Source organism: Canis lupus, chromosome 15, assembly GCF_011100685.1.
Source record: "Canis lupus familiaris isolate Mischka breed German Shepherd chromosome 15, alternate assembly UU_Cfam_GSD_1.0, whole genome shotgun sequence".
NCBI classification, from domain to species: Eukaryota; Metazoa; Chordata; class Mammalia; order Carnivora; family Canidae; genus Canis; species Canis lupus.
In genome coordinates, this window is record NC_049236.1 from 10,992,636 (window position 1) to 11,019,756 (window position 27,121).

General features: G+C 41.3%; 1 protein-coding gene across 8 annotated transcripts in view; it reads right to left on the reverse strand.

Annotated features, from left to right (window-relative positions):
* The window catches only part of ELAVL4 (ELAV like RNA binding protein 4), a 90,229-nt gene extending 65,450 nt beyond the window's left edge, over positions 1–24,779 (reverse strand). Inside the window, exons 1-2 of one of the 8 annotated variants that reach the window (XM_038558083.1) lie at positions 20,511–20,884; positions 15,839–15,987 (exon numbers count right to left, since the gene is read on the reverse strand). Coding sequence is in view for 6 of the 8 variants with exons in the window: in XM_038558078.1 (XP_038414006.1) it covers positions 24,611–24,658 (48 nt within the window). In the remaining 2 variants the exon portion in view is untranslated. Of the gene's footprint in view, positions 1–15,838; positions 15,988–20,510; positions 20,885–21,288; positions 21,556–23,620; positions 23,646–24,610 lie in introns of those variants that run through there. The other 7 variants (XM_038558078.1, XM_038558081.1, XM_038558082.1 and 4 more) reach the window with 7 other exon arrangements.
* Between the last annotated feature and the right edge of the window lie 2,342 nt (positions 24,780–27,121).

The window sequence follows — 27,121 nt, forward strand, 5'->3', positions numbered from 1 at the left end:
TTAGTCACTAAAACTGCCAAATACATAGCTGTTAGAGGAAAGATCTTAATTCAAAATTCTACACGGTGCAATGGCAAGAGCATGGAGTTGAGAGTTTGGGTTTGAAAATTGGCTCCAGCCTTGACCTCGGTTTAGACACTTCAGACTCTCTGAGGTGCAATTTAAATTTACTCATCCGAAAAATACACACAATTCTATCTGCCTTGCAGGGTTGCTGTGAAGATGAAAAATAACAAATTTAAGGCATCTGACTCACAACTGGGCACAGAGTAAGGACTCAATACATGTTCACTCTCCTTATCAAAAATGGAACCTTCTGAATACATATTCCCATTAAAATGAGGTGGCAAAGTCGATTAAGAAGTAAGTGGTAACATTTATCCTTGGAATTTAATTTCTGAAATGGAAAAGAACACTTAAAAATGTTACTACTCATCACCTCTGTCAATAGCTATTTCCTTCATCTTCAAAATGTTTCACAAACATTAACTAATAAGTTCTTACAATAATACCAGTCAGGAAAATACTGAGCAATGAGGAAGGGATTAAGTGAACTTTAAAAAGTGAATCATGAAAGCACCATTTTTAACACTTACAAACATAATTTCTGGTACACTTTGCCTTTTTAAAAAACCCTCTGCTGTGAATGGCTTAAAGTTAGATACTTCAAATGTAATAAGTGCAGTCATTCAGGTTTCTGATTTCCCAAGAGGAAAACCCTCTTGTTTTCATGGGAAATTTCGGGAAATTGCCACAGTGTGCTCTGGGTATGGATAGCAGAGGGCATTTCTGGCTTTCCATACCCTGCTCAGGCTGGAAGAACGGGGGTCATCCTTGGTCCACCCTCCGTTTGGATTGCTCCTTCCTTCTTATGGACCCAAAGGAGTAGCTACATTGACCAAATTCACTTCAAGAGGCTTTTCCAGGGCACAGTTGGAAAGATGTGTTGGGAAGTACAGAGAAAACACAGAAATTGTTAACTCCCTGCAGAAGCGAGATGAACCCTTACAAAGCCACTGGAAAGAATCCTTTAAATCACATGCTAGACTCTGTGAGCACATTCACACCTAACACCCCATCCCATCTTCATGAAGACCCTGAGGGATGAGCGGGGATTTGCCTCCTTCTCCCCCACAGTCCCATGCATCATTTGCATTTTATAGGTGAGCAAACCAGGGGTCAGGGAGTAAACAAAGTAGAGTGACTAGCCCTGGCTCACAAGGTGCAGAGCTGGAATCTACACCAGACAGGTCTTCCTGTCACTGATTCTCCTCTTCCTCCTTTACCCACCACAACCTCCATAAACCCAGGAAAGCAAGCTCCCAGCAACATCCTTCTGCAGCCAGCAAGGACAAATGAGTACACGCTGGGTGTGTTCCATGTCACACTCTGCAAGAACACTCTTGTTGGCCTGGAAAGCCGTCCTCTCCCACCATCAGGCCTCACTTGCCTTTCCCCAGCTCCCCTTCTTGTCCCAGCTCCAGGCCCATCCATCGCACACGCTTCCCTCACAGACGTTTACCACACAGCCCCAGACTCTCCATCTTCCTGTCTCTACCACTGGACTGTGAGCCTGTGGAGGGCAGGGACTGTGTTTGAGTCATCGTCATCCCAGGGACCAGTGCAGAGTTTTGGGTTTTGTTGGTAGAACAAATGAATAAAGGGATGGCTCTCTATGGCTCACCTGCTCTCCACAGCTAACTCTGCTTTCCTTGTTCTGCTCCCCACCACTCTGCTCTCATCATAAACTTCTCTCGTATCTCTCTCACCTCTTCAAAATCAATTTAAAAATAGGAGCACTTTTATCTTTTAAAGCTATATTGCCCTTATCACTCTTGCCTTCTTCAGCTTCTTTCAAACAGTCCCCAAAGAACGTATTTTTAAGGCCATTTTCATAGCCTCTGTTTCTTTACCTCCACATTCCTTCTAACTCGGATTGCCTCTGCATCAGGCCTAAACTCCTATTTCATTTTAACTTTGGGTCTGAATCTGGCTGCAGTCTAGAGGTTAAGAGTCCCACAGAAAAATTCCACCTTTGAGAGTTCCTAAAAGTCACATAAGCCAAAGTCAAAAAAGCCAATGGGGACTCATTACTTTGTTGCAACAACTATCAGAGCTAGGAATGCCTTGCATGTTTTTGGTTTGTTTTTGTTTTTGTTTTTGTTTTGTTTTTTTTAACAAATGAGCGAATACATTATCACGCAATAACTTCTACTTTCATTCAATTCAAATCAATTTTAGCAAGTCTCCAATATCTATTGCACAGCATAATGGTTAGGAACACATGCACCAGAGCCTGAACGCCTAGGTTCAAATCCCTATTCCACTGTGTGGTTTTGGGCATGTTACTTAACAATTCTGTGTCTATGTTTTCTCAGTGTTGACAGTGTTCATAGGAATGTGGCAGAGATTAAATGTATTATTATGGTTAGAGAACTGAGTTCCCTGGCATTTGATCCCTGCCCTCTAGGAATTTAGGCTTGGACAGGGAGGGCGGGTGGCAGTGGTTAGTAGACAGATCTATGAAGAGACAAAGTTCCAAATTGCAACCAAAGCAAGTGCCATATTCTGAATGCCTTCTGTGGTATGGATGTCTCTTCCCTGCTGTTACATGTGTGCTTCCTCTCTTCCCCCGACTAAATTGCAAAGTTCAGTTGAAGGCTGCCTCCCTGCCCCACGCGGCCTCGGCACCTCCTCTCTCCCCTTCGTCACGGCACTCACCACTCCACATTCATCACAGTTTACACTACTGGGAGCTCCTTGAGAGCAGGACCCGAATTTTACTTGCCTTCTTGCTCCAGGCATGCAGTATACAGGAAGAATTTGACCATAAGGCTGCTGAATGAATCAGTGATCAGAGGCAGGTGCAGGGCGCTAGGAGGTTTAGAGGGAGAGGACATGGGAACATTGCAGATTTCCTTTTTCCCAACCCACCAGACTCTGCAGTGTGCTGAGAAAATCAGAAGAGAAATGTATGGTTTTATATTTTTAAATCCTTTTCTTAAGCCTTTTCCTCACTCTACCTGCACTGTTTATTTTAGATGAGTGCAGGCATCAAGATCAAAACAAATGTGAACTAATGGCCAAAGGCAGGGCAAATAAATTTTGGGAGAATCACAATCCTTACATGCCACTAAACACAAGAGGCAGAAAATACTTAGGGCTTCATCCAGTGCTCTACACAAAAGGTACCTGCCAAGTGTTCAGTTATTCTTCTACTCTCAGAAACATTTGATGGAGAGTTTGGCTTTTTCTTTTAAGTAATTTAAATCCATACATTGCAAATGAAAACAAAAGAGCTTTGGCACGAGAATAAACTCTATCGCTCCTTTAATCTTAAGATTTCAATCTAATTTTATGCAATAGTATACACAATGGAGAAAGGAGATGAAAATACACGTATCTATATTTTAAACCTAATGCTTTCTAGTTGCTCACAATGGAGCATCAAGTAGGCTTATTTACAATTCCAGCTAATATAAGACTCTTGGCCTGAGTACTTTTAACCTATGAAAATACATATTCAAAAGTAAACACTTTAACTTAAAACTAGAAAGCAGGAGATTCAAGACCTGAACTCAGGATCCCACACTCCAGAGCTCTTTTATCTTCCTCTGGCATCTGTGATCCTTTCTGGGATGATATATCTTCAGTTTTGAGGCTATCTGTTCTCCTTTTTGTAGGTTATGAAATGGGAAGTAGCCTGCATATTTTATTCTAGATCTTCTTTCCCTATGAGCCTTGCAAAAAAAATGACCAATATCTAAAATACACATCCTGGGGGGGGGGGGGTTGAACTATATCTTTAGATGTTCCTTTATGAGATGCTTACTATGTGCCAGGCCCCAAACCAGTCTCTTTACATATGCTAACAATCCTTTAAACTAGTATTTGAAGTAGGTATTAACTCCATTTTACAGACAAGGAAACTGAGGCTAGAACAAGTTAGTGACTTGTCAGTGGGGAGAAAAAAAAAAACCCTTAATTTCTCTGACTTCAAAGCCCATGCTCTTAACCACTAGAATACCTTTATAGAAGTGAAGAATCCAGGGCACCCGGGTGGCTCAGTGGCTGAACCTCTGCCTTTGGCTCAGGGCATCATCCTGGGGTCCCGGGATCGAGTCCCACATCAGGCTCCCCACAGGGAGCCTGCTTCTCCCTCTACCTATGTCTTTCTCTTTGTGTGTCTCTCATGAATAAATAAATAAAAATATTTTTAAAAAAAGAAATCAAGAATCCTATGATAATGCCAATGACTACTGCACTTTTTAAATGATTGGCCTAACCTTCCTTCTGATCTTCTTGGAACATTTACCCAGTTTGCAGCCTCAACTATAGGGAAATAGATTGGAGGCTTTTCCTCATATTGGAGACCCCTGGTCTATTATGAGTTCTCTTTGTTGGGTATTCCCAAACAAATCTCTTAATTTTCCGGTACCCCAGGGATGACCACCCCACACTGAGTACAGGTAGGACAAGTCTGTCACCCCAAGAGTCAGCAGCTGGACAAAGCCCAGCCTTTCACAACAGGCAATGACTGCTCCCACTTACCAAGCAGAAGCAAGACACTGGCTGAACTGTTGTGGCCTCATTACATGTTCACAAACAAATTCTCATTGGTGTCACTCTTCAACCCATTATCTCATTGTATTTCTTTAAATAATATTTCATCACATGAAATTATAAAATATCACATAATATATCCACTAATTCTACTTATTTACTTACTCTATTGTCTGTCTTCCCCCTCTAAAATGAAAGCTCCAAAGTCAATTGGAGAAAGACAATTCTCATACGGTTTCACTCATATGTGGAATATAAGAAATAATGAGAGAGACTATGAAGAAAAAGAGGGAAACTGTTGGGGAAAAATTAGAAAGAAAGGCAACCCATGAGAGACTCCTAACTCTGGGAAACAAACAAAGGGTTGCAGAAGGGGAGGTGGGTGGGGGATGGGGTAACTGGGTGACAGGCACTGAGGAGGGCACTTGATGGGATGAGCACTGGGTGTTATACTATACGTTGGCAACTTGAATTCAAATAAAATATTAAAAAATAGATAAATAAAATAATGATAAATAAACCGAAAAATGAAATGAAATAAAACGAAAGCTCCATGAGGGCAGGGACTTGTCTTTTTTTTTTTTTTCCGTGTTTTTTTTTTTAATTTATTTTTTATTGGTGTTCAATTTACTAACATACAGAATAACCCCCAGTGCCCGTCACCCATTCACTCCCACCCCCCGCCCTCCTCCCCTTCTACCACCCCTAGTTCGTTTCCCAGAGTTAGCAGTCTTTACGTTCTGTCTCCCTTTCTGATATTTCCCACACATTTCTTCTCCCTTCCCTTATATTCCCTTTCACTATTATTTATATTCCCCAAATGAATGAGAACATATAATGTTTGTCCTTCTCCGACTGGCTTACTTCACTCAGCATAATACCCTCCAGTTCCATCCACGTTGAAGCAAATGGTGGGTATTTGTCATTTCTAATAGCTGAGTAACAGCAATTGCACTGTTGGGGATTTACCCCAAAGATACAAATGCAATGAAACGCCGGGACACCTGCACCCCGATGTTTATAGCAGCAATGGCCACGATAGACTTGTCTTAATCACCACTGCATTTCCAGTACCTAGAACAGTGTCTGGCCTATAGCAAGCACTCAATGACTATTTGAAGAGTGGGACACAAATTAATATTACATGATAATAATAATGATGATGATCAACAGCACTTTATATGCCAAGCACTGTTTTAACTTCTTAATACACATTGGTCTATTAAATCACAACAACCTAGTTTACACCTGAAGAAACTGACACATAGGGGGGATAAGTGATCTGCCCAAGGTTGTAACTGGTAAAGACAGGATTTGAACCCTGGCAATCTTGCCTGCAAGTCTATTAATAACCACTAGGCTAAATGTCTCTCATTAGTCACTTCTCTTTAAGAAATGAGTAATACAAAACAGGACACAGAACATGGGCTCTGGAATCAAACAGACGAGGCTTGGAATTCCAAGTCTGACACTCCCTAGCCAAGTGACCTTATGAAAGTTATGTAAACCACGTGGTGTCCTTTCTTCCCTTCTTTTATGGGAATAAAAATACCTGCTTCCTCTAGTTGTGAGGTTCAATGAGATAAGCTAAGTCTGTACTTTTTGTAAAGCCTGACACATACACTATAAAGGGTCCCTATTATCGTGATATATCGTTGTTAACTGTATGGTAAAGACCAAGTGACATAAAGGAGTCTGAAAGAAAGGAGAACTACTGAGGAAGTGCAGGTGAGTCATGGTAGTCAGGAAAAGTTTCGTGTAAATAGATACACTCAAGATCCTCAATCCAAAGTTACAGAACTGTGGCTGGTGAGCAACAATAGCGTCAAAACCAGTCTTCACAATAGAGGGCTTTGGGTCCCACATCCCTCTCACAGCTTAGAGGTAACAGGGTATCTGATGGCAAGCCCTTTATGAACAATCTAACCAACACCCAACTCCATCATTCAGTTAGCAATTCGTTACTGAGCACCTGCTAGAGGCCAGACACAGAGAGGACCCCAGACTGCTGACGTGGTGGTGAGACAAGACAAATCAACAAATGATAATGCCGTGGGGAAGACCAATGACGGAAGGATGCTGGCAGTGCTCAAAGATGAGGCCCTAACTCAGCGTGAGTCAGGGACACTTTCCTGGTTGAGAAGTCACCTCCTATTGGTCTCTTGAAGCCAAGTGAAGAAAAGCAGAATGATGTTTGAGACCAAGGGATCTGTTCGAACATAGGTGTGGATGGAACAGCACAGCGAAGTCCCATAGTGGAGAATGAATGGAAGGCAGAGAGCTGCAGGATGGGAGGCTGGAAAGGAGGGCAGCAGCCAGGCCACAGAGGGTGTCCGGGGCGTTGTGAAGGTGGCTGGGCTTGATCCTGAGCCACAAATCTATTAAGTGGCTATCTCTGTGATCACATCTCAACTGTGTGCCTGCAGCAAATACACTGGTTTCCCATGAAATACAAACAAAATAGCATGGAGAAAAAGAAAGAATACATTAATTTTTAGGTTCACCACCAAATTGTCTTTGGGGCCCTCCTTTCCTCCTGAATAGATCACAGGCATTGTGAGCACAGCGTAGTTTATCACCACCTCATGATACTGTTCCCCTTTTGTACTCTAGAGTTTTTTTCAACTCAACTCTGTTGAGCAAATGTTACTCTCCCTTTCCCAGCACAGCACCCTGAACAACTTGGTAAATATTTGCGGAACTGGGCTGGATTTATTGAGTGATAACTATATAAGGCAACCCTGCACCAATGGGTAAGGCAGGGGCCGAGGGGTAGCAGAGGATAAAAAGATGACCATCATGGCATCCTTATCCTCAATAAACTTGAACTTCCAATGATGCAAATGAGACATGCATGACGATAACATATACACCGAAAGCAGACTGCAAGGGGTGCATTCTTTCAGGTGTGGGCTTTGCAGGTAGCGGGGCTGAAGCCTCGCTGCACTTTCACCAGACGCTCAGCTCCCTGAGGGCGGGGAGCTATGCCTCCTTTACACTAAGTCCTTAGAGACCACTAAACAGTAAGTGCTGAACGAGGCTTTCTCAAACGGAACTATTCCATCCTCACAACAACCCCAAGAAGTATAAATCATCTTACAAACGTGGAAATGGAGGCTCACAGAGGTAACGCGACTTGCTTGAGGTTATGAGGTTAGTATAAAATAAAAATAAAACAGCAATAGTAAAAATAGCAATAACAACAATAATGACTATTTTTCAATCTAAGATTTGCCCTCTATTTGTCATTCTCGAAATGTTTCTGCCACAGGACTCTCTTTTCATACTAAGATGAAAAAGGTTCTCTCTGCCTGAATGAAATTTGAAGTTCATAATTTGAGTTCGTGAGCTCTGGTTGGCTTTTTGCTGCTGCCAATTTCATGAGTTCCAAAGGGCACCGAGCAGATGGATCTGCCACTTTCTAGGTTTAAGGATATTCCCCAGCACAGAGGTTCCTCAATAGGCTCCCACTCTCCTCCAAATCACCAGGTGAGAGTTAATCCAATTTCAGTTCAGTTCAACAAATCTTTACTGAATACCTAAACTATGTGGCAGGTACTCTTCTCACTACTTCCAAAATTAAATACTTAGTAAGAAAGTCTTTGTGCCTGTCCTCTTGTGATTAGATCACATCTCACCCACTTCCATGCACAGTAAACCCTCAAGGGCAGAGACCAATTGACCCACCATTCCCTGTAAAGAAGTTCTAACGCAGAGTAAGCACCTTAGTACATTTTCATGGAATTGAATAAATCGTTTACATTTTGTTCTAGAATTAGACACATCTGGGTTTAAACCAAATCTGGCCTAATTGCTGGCTGTGTCACCTTAGTTTACCTTTCAAAATCTCAGTTAGTTCATCCATAAAACAGGAAAATTAACATTTACCTCTTAAGGTTGCTCTAGGGATTAAAAGGAATGATGTGTAAGGCACAGCGCCTGACTCAGAGTAAGAACTCAAGAAAGGGAAGCTAAAGCTAATTTCATTATTTCTAGTCCCACCTCTAGATCACCTCCACTACTTAGTACTCTCATTATCATTATTACTTTGAAGGTTCAGCTAGGTAGCATGACCAAGGTATAAAATTTGCTAGTTAATAAATACTTTAATAGAGAGCCCCAACATATACCATGCAGATAGCCTTAATTTTCAAAGATTTAAGATACATTTTTCATGTTGGGATGTCTTGGTGGCTCAGTGGTTGAGCGTCTGCCTTTGGCTCAGGGTGTGATCCCAGGGACCCTGGCGAGTCTCGCATGGAGCTCCCTGCAGGGAGCCTGCTTCTCTCTCTGCTTATGCCTCTCTCAAGAATAATAATAAAAAAAATCTTAAAAAATACATTTTCCATATTAAATCTAAAATAATCAGATGTCATTTTTTTCTTTAATAATTTGGAAGATCCTAGAGATTTTGCATTGCATAGCTCTGAAAAAAAAAAAAGGTGACTGGTTTTTTTCCTTTGGATAATGCAGAGCTCACTATCACCTAGAACAGTGTTCGTTAGGGGCGCCTGGGTGGCTCAATCAGTTAAGCATCTGCTTTTGGCTCAGGTCCTGATCTCAGGGTCCTGGGATCGAGCCCTGCTTTGGGCTCCCTCCACAGCAGAGTCTGCTTTTCCCTCTCCCTCTGCTTCTCCCCCTGCTTGTGCATGCACAATCTCTTTCTCTGTCAAATAAATAAAATCTTTAAAAAAAAAAAAAAAAAACGACCAAAAACCAAAAACACAGTGCTTTTCAAATTTACTGACCAGGATTCAACAAAGCAAAAAAAGTAAGACATATAATGAACAGCAACTTCACATCACAACTCAAAACATAGGTAACTGAAACAAAAGTTTCACGAAATAATACCCTTAACAAGCACTAGCCACTGATCCTTTCCATTTCACTTATGTTTTCATTTTAAAAAAATTCTGGTCAAGACCCAGTAAAATAACTGTAGGCAAAACTAGAACCTAGTAATTTACTAATATTGTTATTCTATCTATTGGAATGTATCGAGGATATGGCTTAACTGATCCTCCCATCAAGACATGAAGTTGCATTAATGTGTTTTACATATTGAGAACCTGGAACTCAGCCAGGTTAGGTGGCTTGGGTGAATAAACTAAAGGACAGACCTAAACTCTCAAGTCAGAACTCTGTAGTTCAGACTCTAAAAAAATTATAACTCAATTCAATAAACGTGTGCCCAACATTGAATCAGAGAGCATTTGACACAATCTCTGCTCTCCAGAGCTCACAGACTACCAGGGAAGACAAGCATGCTCTGGCACATGCACTTGGAAGTCTGAAGTGGGTAGTTTTCTATTCTGGAGGAAATAAGCTGATTCCCCAACTACCATCATCCTTTCTCTGGCCACACATTTTCCCATGACATGAGCAGCTGGTGAGAGAATGCAGCGTGCTCCTCTAATGGCACACTTCTTTGCAATCTGAAATAAAGTTGATATTTTTTCCTCCTAGTGCTTTTTGGCACTGTAACCCCAAAAGCAATCCTCGATGTGACTGCACCAGTGAGCAGCATCATCATCATAACATCACACTCTGATTAGAAGAATGCTTTAATGCCAATTCTCTCTAAATAACCAATGTCTAATTCAGTAGTATCTTTTGGATGACCTCAACTTCTGAGAAATCATGACCCAATAAAGGCAAGTCTCAACCCTCCCAGACAATCAGGAAACTATAAGTCTCTAAGACATTTCGTAGCTACTGATTCAAATAAAGTTAAAACCAAGTCAGACACCTTAATCTTCCTAAATGATAAGTTTTCTTTATCTCTCTAGCTTTATCTTTACGCATCCTGTGTTGCATTTACACCATACTAATTATCATTCCTTAGGCAAGTGTCCATCTCGTGCCTTTACTTATACTCTTCCTTCCACACGGGATGCCCCGTTTTCCTGATTTCCCCGCCTACTCATCTTTCCTGGCTCCACCCAAATGGCATTTCCTCCTTGAAGACTGTCTCCTTCCCCCAGCAGCATGGGATGTCTCTTCTTCTGTCTATTGGACCTCCTCTGCTGAGACACTTTGCACATTTTGCCTGTCATAGTCCTTACTCACTATTTTAGAACATGTTTTAAAGACTGTGACATTCCAGGAGGCACCCAGAATGTGGTTCATAGGCCCAGACATGCAACTGTATTTGCCTATTCCACACTGAAAAATCTGATCTAGAAAAGGAATTATTTCTACTGATTTGCTTTCATTTTTGCTTTTTGCTCCTAGGGAAGTTAACTTTGTCTGAGCTGAACGTATTCCTCAGCACTCCGGAGCTAAGACGTCTGATACTGTTAAACATGTATCCCAGGGCAGGCAGCTGAGCTTTACTTTCTATAAAAAGGGGTTAACAACACCTGCCCTAACTACATTAGGGAGATCAACCCAACACCATAGGGCAAAAATGATACAATGTGAAGTGAATATGAGAAATCATCTCCTTAGTCACAGAGCCATTACAGCAGAGCTGTGCTGGGAATTGTGAAGTTCTAGAAATACAAGCTCCTCTGTTCTTGGAAAATTGACATGACGATAGTTCAGGAAGAATACTGTTATGATTATAGCCAACTGTAAGCCCATGTCTCCAAAATCCACCAACTAGAGACCTGTTTAAGAGTTTTTACTAAAGTTCTTCTAAGCTAAAAGTCTTTTCTTCTTGCTGATAACCTTAAGCCAAAGGTGTAAAGCATAAAGGAGTGGAGACTCAAGTACTGGTTTAAATATGGGGCAATTTTTTTAATAATATAAACAAAATATAAATATTTATCTAGCAAGGAGATCCTAAGAATATCCACCTGCCCCTTTCCTGCCCAGTCACCTGCTCAAATAGCTCACCCAATCTTCTTTTTTTGATCCACCATTAATAGGTGTGAGATTTTTCTAGGCTAACCTATGCACAAACATCTTCTAGCCTCTCTACATTCAAGCTCCCTTCTTCCACTACTGTATTCCCCCCCCGTACCAAAACATGCTATAAAAATCAACCAAATTCTTCCAGAAAGCTGGTGCACAAGGCTGCTTGCAAAATCCTTAGAAGAACTTGGTGAAGCCTTGAAATAGATACACGTGGAAAGAGAAAAATTCTATTGTCTGTTTCACAGTAAAGAGTCTTTTTTTTTTTCTTTTTTTTTTTTTTAACAGAAGCGTAGGTCCTGCAAAATGGTGCTTGGGGGATCAAATCAATTTATAATCCTTCCCCTGATTTTAAGGATTCAGTTGAAGGAAAAAAAATGACTCCCTTTCACAATCTTCTCATGATCATATAAAGTGAAATCCCAAATCCATGACATTAAAATACTGTTCCAAGGACATTACATATTTTTTTCAGTTTCAGTCGTGAACCCCTTCAGGTACTACTTGCATGGTTTCTTCACCCTCATTGGTAACAGCAACAGGTCTCATTTTAGAACAACCTGTGAATTTTATTGAACGTGCCTGTTTATTCCCCCTTTGCGAGCCTTGGGGAAAAGGCACAAAATTAGGCTCGGCCTAACACCGGTCCTGACAACTCCCATTACCCCTTCCCAAGTGCATGTGATCAGCAGTGACATCAAGGCCCTTATGGTGACTCTCGTCCTGTCCTTTCCTTTCTGCAAATGGGAGGGTCATAAATTGAGGGCCAGCATTCTGCTCACATCTCCCACACCTCTCCAGTCAATGCAATCGCTTCTAGAGCTATTTGCACTGCCAAAGCCATCCATCATCCTGCCTCACCAAGCAGGAGAAAGAAAACTGATGGCAAGTTAGAAAAATCTCATTAAGCCACTTTTTGCCTCAACCTCTTCACCACTCCTTGAAAAATAGGACTTCAAAATTCAGTCTGTTGGGGAAATAAGAGGGATAGAAGAAAAAAGCTGGTGTGGTAAAGAGGAAAAAAAATAGCTCCAAAGTAAGCTGGTTTCTGGGCCAAAGTCAAATAGCTCACAGGTTATAATAATATATTTTAGACAGCAAAGATGAGACTGTATTCATTAGCTTAACCCATTTTTTTTCCTGCTTGACTTCTGAATTTCCTAACAGACTCTTTCATGAAATTAAAAAAGGAAAAAACAGCGCTGATTAAAATTAATTTTATATTCACCTTTTTTCTCTTTTTAACAACTAAATCCCAAGTTAATTCTAATTCCAAAGGGGACTATGAATGCACCTTGCAAAAGTCTATGAGAATGCAGAAAACCTAATAAAGCCACACAATTCCAGGGAAGAACTGAGGGCTTGTTTGTGTTTAAAAATTACTGTATGTCACCCCCACCCTCCTTGAGTTCTGGGGAGAGCATTCAATGTCACTTCTCCCCAGGACATCTGGCACAGGGAGACTGAAGGAGACCTAACATTCTCTAGGCATCTTTAGTAGTCAGCTGTATGACTGGTGCCTTCCCATACTGTGTCTCGTCTGATCTTCACAAAACCCTGTGAGTCAGGCCTTCTCATCTCCTCTTAAAGATGAGGACATTGAAGCTTGAAAGCTGAAGGACCTCATCCAAGATCACTCAATTACTAATAGGGAAAGTCAGGATTCTAGCCCCAGTCCACCTGACTTCAAAGTCCTTGGCACTTCCTGGTTTCTTAAAACAAGATGCAACCTTTCCAGTTGGTTGCCTGTACCAGGCACACCATGAAGATCCTGTGAATCCAGAGAAAGACTTGTGGTTCCGTAGCCTCTGAGCTGGCCCTGCCACTAAGGACATGGGGATAGTGGTATCTAGCAGAAACAAATCTAATTTTTCTACATACGTACAAGTCGATGTAAATGCTTTTAGCTCCATCTGCACACTGGCCCTCTGGGTCCTAATCACAATAACAAGGTTGATTTCAGGATTGGAACCTTTTCTACTACAGAGGTGATTAAAATATAATCAAGCTGGAAAGTTATCCTCCCCCAAAGCCACCTAAAACAGAGCAACTCCAAAATAAAACCAATTTACATATTTTAGCCCAAATTAAAAAGTAAAAGCTAAGGATTCCCTTTTAATATCCTGAATAATAAATGCACATTTATGTAAAGTTTCCTTTGGGGAATGGTTACTATGAAGACAACTTTCCCAATATTATTCATAAATATCACTTTTGTTTTGGTGTTACAGTAAGAATCTGGACTTGTGGGAATTGTACTGTCTGTACCCAGTGCATCAACAGAGATAATTAATATTGAAGACAAGTACAATATCCAGAATTTTAGATGTGTGGTTGGCTGCATTACAAAAAGTAACATAAGAGAGGATGAGTCAAATCTGGTCAAAATCACACATTCCAGGGACTTAGTCGTTTACTCCATTTTAAGTGAGCACTCTCCTAATAAAAGTTTCATTAGTAAAGATTGCAAGTTCTCAGGCTTTCCATGACAGACTTTTAAATAGCACTTAGAGCTAAAGTTTATCATTAAAGCTGTATTTACTACTGCTGCATCTTCAAAGGGGGCACTTGAAAAGAGAAAAGTTCAACTCAGCCTGTTAATTTTCAAGTACAAATTAAAAAGGAAAACTCTAAAGGTTCGGACTGCCAGCTTAGGAAAACAGGCTACTTGAGAAGTCATTATCGGCACATCCCAAGCACACTGGGCATCGTGGCTGTCCATCTATACCATCCTCACCCCGCTGCAGGCAGGATGTGGGTGTGTATCACGACATTACTCTATGACATCTGCTCCATGTGCAAACTTACCGTTTGCACAAGGGCCTGCCAAGAGGGTCACTATCTTCTGAGGTCCTTCCTGGAAGGTGACATGAGGGAGAGGTACTCAAAGAAGCATCTCTGTTAGAACAGCCTTTGCATTTCTGTAAAATTGATTGGCTCTAGCCAAGCTCATGGGTAGCAGACAGAAAGACAAATTCCTACTCCTGTCTAAACTTTACCTTTCCTGGAAGCGAACATCTCCATACATGGAACCTTACAGACAAAAATATCCAGAAGATCTTTGACTTCTATCTTTTGGAGTCATGCCTAGGCTCTTACAAATACAAAAAGAAAACATTTGTGTATTTGAATGTTCCAACAGATCTCTTCCCATAGCTTGACACAAACTGGGTTACGTAACAACCAACCTTACAAGCCCTCACCTGAACCTTAGCCCCAACCACAGGGACTTACTTACACTCTTATTCTGTCTTCTGATCAGTGCCAGAAGAAAAAGAAACGGTGACCTTGAATTCCACCTTCCAGAGAAAGGTACATAGTAAGTCCTCAACAGATGATAGCCTAGCCTCCTCGATGAACACAGCTGGGAAAACAACTTCAAGGGCTAGTCGCCACAAGACAGTAGACGACAGAAGGTAACTGAGTCATAGAAGGAGCAGGAGTGGATTCAACGCCACAAAGTGCAGAGAGGAGGCAACCTCCACGTTGTGGTGTGTTTTTCAGAATTCAGCATCTTGCTAGAATTGTTTCTCTGCTTCCTCATATCCTGAAAATAGAACTAAACTTCTTATAGAAAAAATATATTTATGAATTATATTTTTATAGCTTTAACATGAATAATTAAAAAAATTAAACTCGAGTTTAAATGTTATCTTTCAAACCAAGAGTCCCAGGTGAGTTATTTTTAAGAGAGACCTATGACTTGTAATCTTTTTCCATTTTTAAAAAATCACATATGCTAGTTTTGCACTTTACTTTTGTGGTTAAAAATAAGGCTTTCCAAAAACAACAAAAAACAAAGCGCAAGCACAACAATTACATTGACCTTATTTCTTCAACATTTTCACTGCTTCCTCAACAAAAATTATTTAAAGATTCCTTTATGGTGTTCAGCATTTCGTGATCCTGATGGAGAAAGATCCATATTGAGGGGAAAACATCTCTCGTATTAAATAGAACGAGGAACTGAAGGATGATCTTCCCCATAGCAAAAATGGTCCATCCTAAAATGGCCAAGTAAAAGGCAAAATCTTGGGGGTGGAGCGTGGGGAGAGAGAGAGAAGAGCGAGAGCGAGGGGGGCAGGGGGAGCAACCAGCATATTAGGAGCACTGACACTGCATAATTTATTTCTTAATGAATGTACAAGGAACAGCATAAATATTACCATTAAGCAGAGTGAACATCCAAAGCAAGCTAGCTGGCTGATTGCTTTCTTATTTTTTATTCTTTTGTAACAATTCCATTTCCAAAGTGCTTGATTCCTAACACTGATGCTCCAAAGCTATTGTGAGCACTCTGCCTGAATACTTAATGAAGTAAACAACAAACAAAATGGCTCATCTTTGGTGCCCCTAGCTAGCATCCCAAACTGGATATAATTAAAGGTGTGAACAAGCAAGCAAGGAAGTAATGAACCTGCAAAGTCAAGGTTCTGAGAAATGATCAGGCTCCCGCACTGCACCAGTTCAAATTTCTCACTCATTATCTCTTCTATCGGCAGGCGCAGATCCACATGTTGGTGCCCCTCTCCATTCTTGTCCTCCAGCCTTTTTCTCTTTCCATTTCTAGATGAGTAATTTATGACAATTACTGCTTGTGATAACTCCCACCCATCCACAGATCACCTTTCTTTTCACCCTTAAAAAGCCACTCACCTATAATAGCCCTCTACCCTTAAAATACACTGAGATCTTAAAAATACGAGGATGTTTCTGAAGCACACACATACACACACAAACTCCCAAAACAATGCAGGAACTGCGAACACAGGCACCCTACCTCCTACTTGTTTTTCCAATGGTTAAAGATTAGGTTCAAATGCTCCCAAAGAAAAAGCAACTCTCCTTCCACATACATGTACATTTTAATTTGAACCCATCCCCTTGATTGAGAGAGCAGCTTCGAGATCACAAATATGGTTATGGATCTGCACATTTGTAGTTTCTCAAGTGGCAACTAAAGGAAGGTGTTTGGTTACTAATGGAAGTCTGCAGGGTCTGGATATATCTTTTTGATTAAGTTTTGCATTTTTCTAATAAGAAAACTCTTGGAGTTTGTGAGGAGGAGAAGCCACTTCTTATGGGAAGCCAGCCCAGTTTGGTTTTCTTTCCATTTTTAGATGCACATACACTTGCAAGTATGTATACACATTTGGTAATACCAAATAAGGAAAACCTAAGACAGGTGCAGGATTCCAGAAACACACATGCCTACACAGATACACACACACACACACACACACACACACACAGAATCTCCCTCTTTCACATATACATATTTGCCACATATCTATCTAATGGATGGAAGAACAGACAGCGGGCAATAAAAGGTTGACTTCACTTTTAAAAGGAGATTTGGCCAATTCTTTACAACATGGTCCATCTACTGGAAGATAGTAAGATAAAAGCTTGAGAATGTTTGTGCCCCTTTATACCCCCAAAATTCCTAATGACATTGGGAAAAAATACTGCATTGCAGCATTTGCCAGCGCACACTCATGTGTCTAGCATCCGCTGGCCAGCTCACCAACAAATGTACATATTAAGTGTCCAGGCATATAAATTAAGTGCCTGGTGGCCACAGATCATTGGAACTGATGAAGAAATTTATCAAGGCCAAAGTACCTCCGTCCACACACAATGACCTCTATCAACCCCGCCATTCCTTAGTTGCGGTACACACAATTTGTTTCTTTTTTTTTTTTTTATTAAAATAAGGCATTAAGATGCCAAGGACTAAGTGAAGCAGCATATATTCTCATGGAAGGAACAGTATTTGGTCTACATGTAGGAAAAGAATCCACCCACAATAAAGAAATAAGTGCAAAGGGAAGAAATCAAACCAAAGAAAGGACTTGCCCTGAGGAAACCTTTTCATTGTTAGTGGTAATTCTTACTTGAGAAAAACACCTTGATTCACCCACAAATTCTTTTAGAGACACTGAACATACACACAAAGCACTATTCAGGCATGATCTCTAGATTCGAAATGTCAAGCAGATTACCCCCAACAGAAATGCTAAGTTTAAAATACGTGAAGTCAACCAGGTCTCAAACCCTTTTTCAAGACTGAGTTACGAACTCAAACGCAGATGCGTAGCTCATTTTCTTTCTCTTTCCTTAAGAGAAAAATTCCATTGTTATTAGCTCACAACACTCTGGCCCTCCTCTCATCACAAAATCCTTGAATATTCAAAGGACCAATAAAGGGCTATAGGGAGAGGAAAAACTTTTAAGGCTTTGGAAAACTATCAAACAGAAGCAAGTTCATCTGTATCTGGCCAGGACGATGACTTGAATGAATGGCAGTTAGAAATGAATGGGACTACAGAAATGAGTGGCTAAGTTGCTTGTTAGGCTTTTTTTTTCTTCTAACCGAGATATTAAAATTATCTTATAAGTCTGTGATTCTCAAAGCAGTTTCTCAGCCATTTCCCTAGCTATTTTCATTTTATCCTTTTAAAAATTTAAATATTAAACGATGTAGCCATGATGTTACAATGATATATACGGACATTCTGATCATTAAAACTGCGATGTAGTCAGGTGTTTTTTGCAGAAATATTTCTGATCAGATTTTCATTTCTTAATAAATGCACACTCAGCCCTGTGTTTCCATAAAGGCACACCTCCACATGCAGGTAGTAGGCATTAATATTTTTAAGACAAAGAAGCAAGAAAGGTCAGCAGTAGAACCACGTGTCTTTTTTACAACCCATGACAAGGTGACAGTTCTTATGGAAACGATTTTCCCCCTAACTAAAAAATGATAGAAATTTCTCAGAAAAAAAAAAACTCTATTAGAGATAATAAAAAACTAGTCTAATCTTTAAGAGATATATGGCTATGCAAAGGTTCGAGTGTTCGACATATGACAAAAAATAAGTTTATATATATTTCCTCAAGAGTAGACAAAACAAAAAGAAGCCCTTTGCAAGGAAAAAAGGGGGGGGGGGCGGTGAGTGCAGAGATTTGCAATGGAGAGAGTAAAAATTAAGAGTACCTTCAGTAAAGCCAACTATATTTCCTAACCTTTTAACATATTTCAGTATAATTTTAATCTCTCATTTTTGGGCTTAACATTAGCTACATGATCATGTATCTAATTTGGAAGGAACCATAACAGATCATGGTTTTATGCTACCTCCTATTCGCCTAAGCACTATACCTTTCTGTTCTCTGGTACCCACCATCACGAGAAAAAGAGCCTACTAGAAAAGCACACTCAGAGAAAAAGGGAGAGACGCCTGTCACCCAGCGCACGCACGGGTCCTAGACGTTCAGAGACACTAAAAAAAAAAAAATTAGCTTTTCACTCAGTTTATGCCAAGATCAGACCCAGGACCAAATGCCTTGCAGTTGCTGCAAGGGTGCAGCCTGATGGACCTTGTGGTTAGAGGTATAGAGTGGTAAACGAAGCAAAGGCCAAAATGCAGTTTTTCATTTATTATTTTTAAAAGTAATTTCTACTTAGGATATAAAATGAGGGATGCAATGAACTCCCTGGAATTGTAGTATCAACATCTGATTTAGTAAAAACACCAATATCACCTAGCACAAAATCATTGCTTTAGGGTAAATCTATTCTACCTATATTTTTCCTATGGATATTTGCTGGAAATTTCTAAGAAATCATTTGCAGAACCTATCAGCTGTGGGAGTTCACTATTATGCTTCCGTCAACTTCATTCAATATAATTTACATTTTTTTCAAATGGCCTCACAGGATTCCTTGCGATTTTTCGCACGTACAATTTCACAGCAGGGAAAAGGGGGAAAGAGAGAGAGAGAGAGAGAGAGAAAGGGGGGGAAAAAAGCAAGATTCCCTACCCTCCCTTCCCCCTCGTCTTCTTCCCTCTCTGTTTTTTAAACCAAAAAAAAAAAACAACAACAACAACAACAACAACAAAAAAACAAAACAAAACAAAACACAAAAACCCAGGAGAGACAGAACAGATGCTTAAAAATAGATTTCTAAAAATCACTGTAAACCAGAGTTAGAAATGTAATTAACACCTATTTATAAAGAATAATTAAAGTTGGGCCGGCCACAAAGAACAGCAAAGATAATCGAGGTCCTGTCCTCCCCCCTTTTTACACTGTTTGCAGTGTGTTCTCATGATAGCCACCTGCTCCCGACTCGGCTTTTCCTCTGTTCGTTTCCCCGGCAACCTTTCATTGGGTTTTCCTCCCAGCTATCGCTTTCAGTTGGGCTGCTCGGTCTAATCTTATTTGTTTTACACCCATCAAAACAAGCAGCCAGACAAAGGCAATCCTCTAAGAATGGGAAAAAGACCACAGCTTTGTTATAACATCTATGCAGAGCGAAAAGTCCTCCCCAGGCTTTGCTAGCAAAAAATAAGTGAGATGGATATGAATTTACAGCCTCCCCACACACCCGGCTTTGAAGCCCCCGTGAAAGCTATTGCTGGTGAAATTCAAAGTCAAAGTGGGCACCCGTGGCATCTGATTGTGCCATTTTGTGCCATGTCTTCGGGGTCAACATCAGGCGACAGGAGCGGCACTCAAGGAGTTTCCCTGCTTCTTTTTTTTTCCCCCGAAAAAGATGATACTAAAAATAGATTTACTACTTTGGCAGAAAGGTTTTCCACTTCCCCTTCCACATCCCAAAGTCCTGTTTCACAAATGCATCTGCTGGTACTGAACCCCACCTCCCCACCCCTCATATCCAGCCTTCCCCATCACTCCTAGTAGGAGACTAAAAAAGAAATGTGCCTTTAACTTTAACAGTCATGTAATTCTGCTGAAAGCTCACAGAGGCGGTGGACACGCCAGCCAACAGCGACGGTGACATTGTGATTGTCAAAAAAGGCACCAACCTTGCTTGGCTAAATGTGTGTTCGATGGAAGAGGCAGTGTGTGTGCCTTGTGTGCATGCAGTGCCATTACACTTGGAGATGGATTCTGGCTTTCAGAAAAGAGAAATACTAATAAACACACACATACACACACACGATCTGCACGGTGATTTACGATGCACGGTCCATCATCCTTACACACACACACACACACACACACACACACACGGCTGGAATCTCCAAGCTGCCTTCCTCTGAATTTTCACTTACCATCTTCAAGCCATTCCACTCCATCTGTGATCAGAAGAAGATGGACCCTCACACAGTGTGTCAAAAGCGGAAAGGAACGTTATGTAAAAGCTGACATTCCTTCTTACAGAGCTGCTGCCCAGGGAAGGAAGCAACAACTCAACACGCCAGGCACCGCTACACATACAAGCCGCCTCCTCTTTTTTATGAGGTCATGACAGGAAACTCTTTGAAATACAAGATGCAGCATTTACTGAAGCCCAAATAAATCACTCTCTTTGCCGTTTTGACTGCGCAGTCCCCCGAAACACCACTGCCCATCTCAACGTTCAGGATCCAGGAGCTGCCTCTCAAGCTTTACATTTCCAGCATGGAAATGGAGATTCCTAGCCCCGCTGCATCCACCTCCAGCCCCACAAAACCCAGGCACATAGACAAACCCCCCTCTCCCTTACAAAAAAAAAAAAAAAAAAGCCTTTTCTGCCAATATGGTCTCATGTAATATAACCTCTTTCAGCAAACCAGCAATTATTTCAGTCCACCTCCCCTCTATACCAGCCCCCTCCTTTATGTTGAAGGGAAAACTGACAATGACCTGTTAAAAATGACAATCTATTTCCCCACTGCTTTTCAATAAAAGGACCTACCGGCACTCTCTACACAAAAGAGATAGTAAATGTAGGAACCAAACAGCAGCAGAGAACTAAACTCTTGTGCAAGCATAAGACTGGTCAAGGTGTAGATGCTTTTCTTCCCTCCAGCAACACAAACAACAGATTATAAATCTAGTCATACCTACCATAACCATTCTTATTGGCAAATATTGGGTCTCGCAGAGCTTCGACTCTTCTTTTAAAATTTGCAAAGGTTTCAGGATATATTTTTTAAATGACTACTATTGTTATATATATTTAAAGATCCACAAAACACAATGTGGATGATTGTAAAGTAAATCAATTATTTGGGGGGAGGGGATGGGGGAGAGAAAGAAAAAAAAAAAAGAAAGAAAAGGAGCAGTGAGCTGAAACCCCCGATTCTAGGATGTAGATAAGAACAACTGAACAGAGCCTTGCTGAAATTGGCTCGAAGCTTCCCCTTTTTACATCCATTTATGGGACCATCTGTCAGCCGAAGCCAGGATCTGATTGGCTGGGAAAACGAAGGGAGGCGTTGCAACATCAGGTGCTATTTAAATTAGCTACTGCCAGATTGACGATGTTAATGATTTGGTGACCTCTACAACAACAGAGACCAGATTTCTGAACTGCTTCTTGTGTCTGGTAATTAAGGCCAGGCTGAAGCAACAACAGCCATACTTGTATTTTTACCTTTTCCCTCCTCCTAGCTCAAAAGTACTGTAACAACTGCAGGTCACCGGACGGCCGCTGCTTGCAAACCCTAATGGTGGGAGTGTCCCCCCTTTCCCCTGTCCTGAGGGCTGCAACGCCAAACCCCTTTGACAGAGGGCTTTTCCAGGATAGAATATTTTCAACCACCTTATCTTTCTCGACAGTTGCTTTCTAGCGAAATGCATATTTAATGATCTGCCTCTAGGCTTAAAGATACAACAAAAGCACTTTAATGTGCTAATACATCTACATTTTAACTTTATTATTTCCTAATATTGCTGATTTTTAGTAAGTAATGCTCCTTCTGCAGTTAACCAGGCCAGCGTTTCAGGAGAAAGCAAGTTTGAGATTGTGTTTGCTCCACAAACTGGGTTCCTCCAAGTTTGATTCAGAAAACTACTTCCTAATAAACAAAAAAAGAAAAAAAGCTGGTGGGGGGGGCGGGGAGGAGGGCAGCTGTCAGCCTCTACCTTTCTGCCTTCTGTCTGAGCTTTTCAAAACACAGAATGATGAATGATTTATTTAAATGAATTTATTTCTCAACTTGGATGGGGCATGATCTGAATTTTTAAAAATCCACTAAAACACAATCTCTCTTTACTATCCTCACTGCTATAAAGAATGGTAAAGCAAGCTTTTAACAACAGCGTCATTTCATGACCGGTGCAAAGTGCTCATCTTGCTGACTGAACACGTGATTTTGCTTCTCTCCTCCAAAAGATGTCTTTTTCCTTCGGCCTCTTAAAAGACTTGCAAAGAGACATCTAGCAAGTGTGTGGTGATGTATACAGTCCGCCTGCCTATGTTGTGCATTTCATAACCTCTGTGATACCAGCCTTCAGTGGTACAGTAATTTGCTCTGGTTTGGGTTTTAAGGTGGCTTACCTGAGGAACTTATGCTTTACTTCTAACCAAAAAGCTAATTTATCACTATTTATTTAATTCATAGTTTAGTCAATTTGTTCTTCAGTAAATACAGAGAGGTAACAAATGTTACTAAAGAAATAATGCAACATAATTTAAATTTTGGCTGGACTTGGCAGCGAGATGGGCCTGGGAAGAATAGAAATACAGACTGAAAATCATGCTACACTCTGGACCCCAAGTCCGAGAATAGATGGGCCCGTGAAAAATTAGTCAAAAAGGAAAAAACCTTTACATTTAAAAAATTAGAACTATTGTCTCCCAGCTACTATTTCACAAGCACACACCCATAAATATACACGCTTAGATATGCACGCTTTGAAAAATACAGATACACCATGAAATAATACATGTTGGGTACACTATATGGAAAATTAGAGTTGAATATTAACGCATCGAGCTGTTGGAAATACAAATCCATGAAACAGAAAAGTAGAAATGTCAAAACTATAATCCCTTCAAGTGGAACCAGACTGAATTAAGTAAACTTTTAAGATAATTTCTCTAGCAAATACACAAAGAGTCGTACAAGTCACAATAGTACTACTGGATCTGCTGAACTATGTTCCCGGGATGAAGTCCTAGGTTGAGTGTTCTACAGAGCGCAACACACAGACGCAGGGCAGGGACAGGTGCCCTAAATCAATGACAGCAGCCCTGAGTGCCATCTCCCCCACACGGAGTACTGTGAGGAGAAACCCATGAACGCAGGGCTGAAAAACACACAGATGAAAACAGCTCACTCCAGAGCAAAATATTTCCTTTGCCTTTCTCTGGAGGTTACCAAAGTCAGAATTTCTTAAAACCACTCTCCCGCATCCAGCCTAACCCCAGCACGCTCAGCGAGCTATTAATTACCATCAGGTGTATCAGAAGATGCTGTGGCCGCTCAGCTGAAGCAGGACTGTGCACTACGGCCCAAGTAATCAGCTGGCTTGCGAGGCTGGAAAATCCATGCACTTTGTATATTGATCACTTCTCCAAAAACCCTCCACTCCGAAGTCTTTCAAGGGAATCCTCAAGCAAATGCACAAATGTCCTCAGAGGCCTTTTCTCTAAAGACAAAGGCCGAATGCTATTGCTGGGAAAAGTCAACCTTATTATTGCATTTCCAATAGTACCATTCATCTTTCAGAGTGAGGGGCTGACCGCTCCATCAGTGGTGTGACATTTGTAAAGCAACAGATTCTCAATATATTATCTCAAGAATCAGGCAGGCGAGTCTCCCAGTCATGCAGGATTTTTTTTTTCCTTCTGCCACAATCCTCCACCACCAGAGAAATAAACTTGTCTCACTCGGGCAGCTAAGGCGACCTAAAAATGACACCCCGGAGCTGTGGGGCCGCCAGCGTCGCTGGATCCCTCTTACCATAAATGAGCAGTTTCTGGACTCATTAATAACAATTTCCCTTAAAAGGAGGACTCTCCTATCAGTCAGCCCCTTGCCACCATGCACACATCCCAAGGGTTGCAGACATGTCAGCATCAGTCGCCGGCAGCCAGCTTTCCCACACAGGGTCCAGATGGACTGTACCAGAAGCCAATTCAGCGTTAATAACTCCCTACTCCGCGCAGCGCAGAAGCCTTACGTGGCACAATGGGCCAGCGAACAGCAGCCGGCTGAAGCTGCAAACGGAAAAGACAAACCAAATTCTCCAAAAGCACCAAAAGGAAGGAACAGAAAGGGAAGCGTGAACTGTATTCCTTGACTTCCAGGAGAAGAAAAAAAGGGGGGAGGGGGAAGAAAAAAGAAAAAAAAAGAGAATCCTTCATAAACATAGGGGGATAAAAATGAAGGGGGGGGGGGGGGAAACAGATGCTGCCCAGAAAAAAGTGACAAAATATTACCTCATTATTTAACAAAGCAGCATTAAGCGTCCTGCTGATTTCAAACATCTTGCCACAGATTTTGTTTTAAGAGAAACAGTTAGAATCCTTTGCAAAGCACTCCGTCTGCAAAGGGTTCTTCAGTGCTGCTGCGCGCCCCGGAACAGTCAATATAGGATTTCCCCGGAGTTTGCACATTAAAACCTGAGCCCGTGAGCCGCGTTCTCCCCGCATCTCCCCCACCGTGGGCTCCTTCACGTGCGCTGCTCTCTTTGCAGGAAGGAGCAGCCTGCCCCAAACATGGCTGGTGTCTAAACTACTCTTTAAAGTAACAGTTCACGACACAGCCACCAGGTGGGTAGAGGGCACAGACTCAGATGAACCATCCTAGAGGGCTGTTGTCCCCCCCCCCCTCCCCCCCCCGCCCCAGGTGTGGAGTGTGATGCGAGAAACGCCAGCCTCCTAACGGGCACCGGGTCTCCTCTCTCCCTGTATCTTGTCAAAATAAATAAATAAAATTCCATCTCCTGACTTCTAGCGAGGAAGCAAAACAAAACACCAGCACCAATTCTAATAAGAGCTGTGAAGAAGGAAACACAAACATGCTTTGTTTCATTCAGCGAGGGATGAGCAAGGAAAACCCAAGCAACACAGAGCAAGCGGGTGGTGGGGGACGACCAGAAACTCCACGGAAATGATCCTCCTGCAGCAAAGGGAGGAGAATATTGATTCACATGATAAAAAACCAATTCAAAAGTAAACATATGGACGAAGCACATACAAGATGGAGGCAAGAGTTTGAGGGCGCAACTTTGCTTCTGGGTAAAGCATTAGGTTTGTCTGATAGGGTCCTTCATGATAGGAAATAACCCAAAAGCTTGAAAGTAAAACAAAAGCAAGATCTTAAGCACCTCTTTCAAAAATCCAATTATATGAATAGCTATAAACAACCACAAGAGCAAAGTAATCATATATCTCTCCCCAGTTCTGTTCTTTTTCCCTAAGATCTGCCTCCAAGTGGAACGTTTCTGTCCTGTGTTATTTTGGGTATATAGCTAACTTGGTGTCTCCTTTGTACAATTCTATTCCAATTAATCTGCTCCTCTGCCAGGAATAAATAGAATGTCCCAGGCTGAGAGCTCCAAGTGATGGAGGGTGGATGTTCACAGATAAAGGACCACCTGGACAAAAATAAATCTCATCACTTACATTGTTATACGGCCTGATTTTAAGGAGGATTTTATTACAGAGCGTGCATCCACTATTCTACGTCCCCTCGTATCTAAAAGAGAAACCAACACGCACAGATACCTGGGACTTTGTTTTCTTGGCTGGACAAAATTAAAGCCCTGGAACTTCCACATCCTTTTGCAAACACAGATGTCGATACTAGTATTTTTCCAGCCCATCCAGGCAATATTTAGCCACACACAACAGTGACTGTCTCCTTCATCTTTGAGTCAAGGCTGCTTCACTTAATACCATTTAACCTCCTCGCATATATTAAGTTTCAAGTGACAATTTTTAACTGGGGAATGAGAAGGAGGAGTTGCTCTCATCAAATTCTGGTTGTATGAAATAAGCTAATTTGTACACTCACCATATGTCTTAAACACTAATTAAAAAATGTCACTTTCTTCAAACATTAAAATGTAATCAGCCCAGTAAATAAAATATTCTCGACTTTTCTTGCCTTGGTGATAATTTAAAGAGTGTTTATCTCAAGGTAACCTCTCTATTTTGATTACCAAGAAAGACTTTTGATTTGAAAAGGAAGAAAAAAGAGATATTGGGGGCTTGGGGAGTGAGAAGAGAAAACCACAACTGTACGTAGCTGCACAAAGGAAAATAAGATGAAGCGGGGTTTTAAGGACCATAGTCTTGTTACCCTAAGGCAAATCTAGCCAATCAATACCACCCATTGACGGCCTACCATCTGCCATGCTACCCAGCGATGTGGCTAAACAGACCTGTTCCATATGACCGTAGCCGGCTCATTTTCAGTCGATTAGGGCAGTTCCAGAGCATTCACGTGCAATAGCACAAAACTCCAAGTCTGACTGAGCCTCTCTCTTCATACCAGTAACCTCCCAGCACAGCTGCAGACCTTTTTCTCCTGTTCTGGGTGTCTGGATTATCTCTTCCTGCCACTTAAAGGAATTAGTAAAATAGGGTGGGAAGGTAGAGCAAACAGACACTCACACACACACACACACACACACACCACACACACACTGATAATTGCTGGCCGTTCTTCACTGTCATGAGAAATCGGGAATTCCATGTGCTCTGTCCTAATATGATTATGGCACACGATTTAAATAGCATCATCAGTGACTATGACCTGACATTTTCCTGTAATGCTATTTCTTTTTATCTTCTCCTTCTTTCCTTGAAAACTCAACCTAAACTGCTGGTCTTTCTTCTTTAGAGAAAATGCAATCAACATGCCCTGATGATGGTATATTCTATTTAAGGGCTTTTGATAAAATTTAAAACCTAATTTTCCTTCGATGAATTGTGGTATTGGTT